The 5,408-nt window shown below is 55.4% G+C and overlaps 1 protein-coding gene across 1 annotated transcript in view; it reads right to left on the reverse strand.

Annotated features, from left to right (window-relative positions):
* Positions 1-572: 572 nt before the first annotated feature.
* RHOF (ras homolog family member F (in filopodia)) overlaps positions 573-5,408 on the reverse strand; it is a 16,534-nt gene continuing 11,698 nt past the window's right edge. Inside the window, exons 4-6 of the mRNA XM_011964480.1 lie at positions 2,473-2,582; positions 2,260-2,394; positions 573-1,070 (exon numbers count right to left, since the gene is read on the reverse strand). Of these exons, the coding sequence (XP_011819870.1) occupies positions 906-1,070; positions 2,260-2,394; positions 2,473-2,582 (410 nt within the window). The 3' untranslated portion in view covers positions 573-905. The remainder of the gene's footprint in view (positions 1,071-2,259; positions 2,395-2,472; positions 2,583-5,408) is intronic.

A 5,408-nucleotide genomic window follows, 5' to 3' on the forward strand; every position in this document is an offset into this window, starting at 1 on the left:
AGACCCTGGACCCCAGACCTTCCCAAAGGAGACTCGGGGATTAGGTATCTGGCTGTTGGTGACACAGGTGGTCTGTGAACCAGTTCTGAGAAACTGTCCTGTGCGGACAGAGGGTAGATCCCATCAGTTCTCATAGGAGGCCGGGGTGTCTCGCCTCCTGAACTCCACAGGCTGGTAGAAGCGAGGCTTGAGGACTAAATGGGCCAGTCCTGTCCTGGTGATGAGACCTTGAAGAGATGGTCAGATGGGTGGTCCAGGGTATACTTTTAACAACTGAGAAGCCGTTTTTTCTGCCCCCTGGGCACATGTGCCCAGCTCTGCAAAGACAGTGGCCAAGCTGAAGCCAAGTCTTCCATGTGGGGTGGAGATGGGAGGGGCGGGTGCCAGCCCCTCCACCGGGCTGCGGCCTGTGTTCTCCTGATAGGCCCAGCCCCCTCGGTGGCCCCCGTGTCCCTGGGGGAAGGAAGGAAGGAGCTGGAGGATACAGCGGTGCCTATCTCGGGAGCCCAGGGAGGTGGGGACACAGGAGTGGCAGGCTTGGGGCGCCTGCATGGAACAGTGCCAGGTCCACGTTTACCCACCACCAGATGGACTTTTTCATTTCAAGCATAACTTGAGTCTGCACTGAGGAGACACTCATGGTGGGGGTGGCTGTGATGAGGGCCCTTCCGAGTCCCGAGAACAGACACTGGCTCCTGCACCCACATCACCACTCCGTCCCAGGGTTAGCCTGGAGGGGAGTTTGTGGTCAGAGCCCCAGTCAGGAGAGAGTTCCAGAATGTTCCAAGAGTCTAGCTGCAGGCCCCAGACACCGTGAGCTGGAGGGTCGGGATGGGGCAGCCTCCCTGGTGCAGTCAGCACCTGGGGCCCCTGTCAGTGCTGTCGTGAGGTCTGTCCGCCCTGGGTCAGAGCAGCAGGCAGAGCCGGTGCTTCTTGTGCCGCTGCGCCTTCTTCAGAGCGCTGAGAGCCACCTTGGCGGCCTCCCGGAAGACGTCCTCCACATTCTCACGAAACTTGGCGGAACATTCCAGGTAGAGAGCAGCTCGGATCTGTTCGCAGGCGCTCAGGCCCTGGGTGGGAGGAGAAGCCAGCATTAGGTGAGGGGCCCCTGGAGGTCTCCTGGAACCACCTGGTGGGTTTGGGACTGGTTCTGAGGACTCTCCAGGGGTGAAGGCCTTGTTTTGGGCCTGTCGCCTCCATCCTGGCTGGCCCTCACAGTGTGGGTGGAATGGAGGGACAGTGCAGTGCATCCCCCAGGTTGGAAGAAGCCCTGTCCAGGCCCCCACCCTGGCCTCTCTCCAGCTCCAGGCAGGGAGGGGCTGAATCCTGACACCCGGGGTTGGTTCCCCCAGGTGTGTCTCCCAGGCCTGTGAGAAGAGTTGGAGGCCTCAAGACAGGACTTCCAGCCACCTCTCTCTTCTCTGAAAGTACAACTTAGGCAAATGAATTTGCCCTTTTATTTATTTATTTTTGAGGCGGAGTTTTGCTCTTGTTGCCCAGGCTAGAGCGCAGTGGCACGATCTTGGTTCATCACAACCTTCATCTCCCAGGTTCAAGCGATTCTCCTGCCTCAGCCTCCCAAGTAGCTGGGATTACAGGCATGCGCCACCACGCCCAGCTAATGTTGTATTTTTAGTAGAGATGGGGTTTTTCCATGTTGGCCAGGCTGGTCTTGAACTCCTGACCTCAGGTGATTCGCCTGCCTTGGCCTCCCAAAGTGCTGGGATTATAGGCGTGAGCCACTATGCCCAGCCGAATTTGCCCTTATTAATGGTTATTTCTTGTGAAAGTTTCTTTTTGCCTTTACATTCCTTTTATTCTGTTTATTCCCCCATGCCTCACGCAAAGAGTTGCACAGTCAATTGGCCCTTTCAAACAAGGCAGACAGCACAGCACAGGACAGGACAGGACAGCGGCTCATAGCACAGAATTTGGAGCGCAGTGCATGGGACCAGATCCTGGCTCCACTTCTGGCTAGCTCTGTGACCCTGGGCAAGCTGCTTAACCTCTCTGGGCCTCATTGTCTCCCGTGTAAACTGGGGGATGTGAACAGCACCTGCCTGAGTCCTACGGATTGAGAGTAGTCGTGTAAAGTGCTCAGGTTCACAGGCCATCAATACTAATATTTAGAAATTATTCTTAGAATCCTGCTTCCCTCAGCTCCCTGAAAGGCCGCTAAGGCACCCCAGTTGCAGAGGCCAAAGGTCTGGGAGGCTTTACAGCCACGGCTGCGCCCCACGGTCTTGGCCCCTGGCCTACCTGCATGTAGGTAATGGGCTCCAGCTGGGCAGCCCGGAGCTTCTGCAGCTGCTCCTTGTCCTTCCTCAGGTCTGTCTTGCAGCCAATGAGCACCATGGGGATCCCGCGGCAGAAGTGCGTGACCTCAGGGAACCACTGTGGAGGGAGGAGGCAGGGGATCAGGGGTGCAGCCGGGCCCAGATGTGGGGCCGCCACCCAGGAGACCAGCCTCACCTTGATGAGGACGTTGTCGTAGCTGGTGGGGTTCATGACGTCATAGCAGATGAGCACGAGGTGGGTGTTCTGGTAGGACAGGGGCCGCAGCCGGTCATAGTCTTCCTGCCCTGAAAGCAGAGAGCAGGGTGGGTCAGGGGACGTCCCCTCCCTGTCTGGACTCTGATGGGTGAAGGGGAAGGGGCCAGACAAGTGACCCTGCCTTAAGGCCTCAATTTCCTCATCTATACAATGGGCAGCAAGCCAGGAGTGGTGGCACAGGCCTGTGGTGCCAGCTACTCAGGAGGCTGAGGCTGGAGGATCGCTTGAGCCCAGGAGGTCGAGGCTACAGTGAACTGTGATCATGCCACTGCACTCCAGCCTGGGTGACAGAGCAAGACCCTGTCTCTTAACAACAGAACTCATGAGTGGCAGCCCCCCAGTTCTGGATGGTGGTAAAGAATCCTCGAGATCAAACCCACGCAGTGCTGAGAGCTTGGCCTGATTCTAGGGCTGGGGCTGGAGAAACTGCTAGCGATGATGCCGATAGCCAGTGTGAATCCCCCTGCCCTGATGCTTAGGGGCAGAGCGCAGACTGGAACCCTCCCCTTCCCAAAGATTCAGGCCTGTGGGGCTGGGTGGACTCACAGTGTCCCCAAGTCCCGAAAGGCTGGTGTCTGGCTTCAACCTCCAGCTTCTCGGGTTCTGATGCAGTCGGCTGAGTTCCCTGCCCATTCTTGCAAGCACTAGGAGGCGGGTGGTGGGTTGCTGGGAACAGCACCTAAGCGCCCTCCCCACCCAGATTCACAGAGCATACTCCTGGGGGGATACTTTAATCCTGATGCCTGGCCCTGCCCCAACACGAGCTGAATCCAAACACCGATCTAGGCCTGAGCTTGGTTGGGTTTGCTTTTTTTCCCCCCTTCTTTATAAGCAATTCTTTGTAACTTTTTATATTGACAGTTTCAAACTTACAGTAAAATTGCAACAAAGAGTGTGAAGAGCTCTGACTGTGATTCACCACCTGTTTGCATCGGCCCCTCTGGCTTTATCTGGAGACAGACACTTCTGTTTCTCCCTATCAGGGCACGGTAACTGCAGACACCTGCCTCTTCACCCCTTAGCTTGGCGCCATCTGCTGAGAACAAGGGCATTCTCTCCCCTGCCCCAAGCCCAGGAAACCGCATGACTCTGCATTCTAATCCGATCCACAGGCCATAGTCCGATTTTGACCATTTCACCAATATCGTCCTTTATTTTTTTCCCCGTTGAGGAGCCGGCCCAGCCCAGGGTTCTACACTGCACTTAGTCATCATGCCCCGGTATTTTTTTAAAATCCCCACAGTGAGAACTGAGAGCTTTTCAGGCTCATTGGTGACCAGCCCCCCACCCCTCGACTTCCTTCCACTGAACAAGGGACTTGGAGGCCCAGGAATCCCCCTACCCCGTCCTCAGCTGCTGCAGGTGCTGGGCGGTGCCAGCCTGCCCTCCGCTCCCTCCCTGGCAAACACCTCTTAGGACAAGTGGCCTCTCCACGGAGCACCACCAGGCCATGTCTGCTCCTGCCGCTTTGGTGGTGACAGGGTATGGCTACCCTCTCCCCACTGGCTCCCCCTCAACCCAGGGACCTCCGGAAGTCCTTGGCCAGCTCCACCATGGAACAGTGCTTAAGGGTGAGGTCACTAGAGGCAGATGAGACACGTGTTCAAATCCCAGCTCTGCCCCCACTGGCTGTGTGACCTTGACTTAGACAGGACAGCAGTGGGAGTCTTGGCTTCCCTACCTGGAACATGAAAATCATAAAATCTACCTCATGGGGCTGTCACCAGCCAAGGCAGGCCATTGCACTCCAGCCTGGGTGACAAAAGCGAAAATCTGTCTCAAAAAAAATAAAAATAAAAAATGAATGAACGTGAAGCATTCAACTTCTCAGTTGCACAAGCCGCATTTCAGGTGATGAACTGCCACCCGGGGCCATAAAAGAGTGTTCAGTGAACAGAAGCCACCAGGACAGCAACGGCTGGGCCAGGAGGGCTGTCCATACCAGTGTCCCCTGACACTGGGCAGAGCTAAGGTCTCAGACCTGAACCACCCCCCCGACAAAGCTAGAGACGTCCTTGTAAGACACTGGGAAACTGACCTGCATGCTATTCAAGCCCCTTTCCTGTCCCCAGCTGTCCCTTCTCGGTAACCTCTGTCCACATCTTCCTAAATCTGTGCTATCCAACAGGGTAGCCACTAGTCCCATTAATTAACTTGAATTAATGAATTAACATTGGCTGGGCACAGTGGCTCACACCTGTAATCCCAACACTTTGGGAGGCTGAGGCGGGCAGATCACCTGAGGTCAGGAGTTTGAGACCATCCTAGCCAACATGGTGAAACCCCCGTATCTACTAAAATACAAAAATTAGCCAGGTGTGGTGGTGGGTGCCTGTAGTTCCAGCTACTTGGGAGGCTGAAGCTGGAGAATCACTTGAACCCAGGAGGCAGAGGTTGCAGTGACCGGAGATCACGCCATTGCACTCCAGCCTGGGTGACAAGAGCGAAACTCTATCTCAGAAAAAAATAAAATTAAAAAAAAAATGAATGAACATGAAGCATTCAGCTCCTCAGTTGCACAAGCCACATTTCAGGTGATGAACTGCCACCCGGGGCTCATGGCCAATACAATGATTGGTGCAGGTGCACGGCATTTCCTCCACTGCAGAAAGTTCTACTGGACAGCAGGGCCCTGTCTACTGCTGGCCACTGTCCCCACCCCCACCCCATCCCTACACCATCCTCATCTAAGCCCTCATCTGTCCCTCGTCCCTGGCCTACAGCCCTTCGATGAATCCATTATCCACCTGACAGCTGGATGGATCTTAAAACACAAGTCCTATCCTGCCCCCCTCTCCACAACAGAAGCATCTTCAATGACTCCCTATTGCCCCCCCAATTTTTTTTTTTTTTTT

The sequence above is a fragment of the Mandrillus leucophaeus genome, unplaced genomic scaffold (assembly GCF_000951045.1).
Source record: "Mandrillus leucophaeus isolate KB7577 unplaced genomic scaffold, Mleu.le_1.0 Scaffold7, whole genome shotgun sequence".
Lineage (NCBI taxonomy): Eukaryota > Metazoa > Chordata > Mammalia > Primates > Cercopithecidae > Mandrillus > Mandrillus leucophaeus.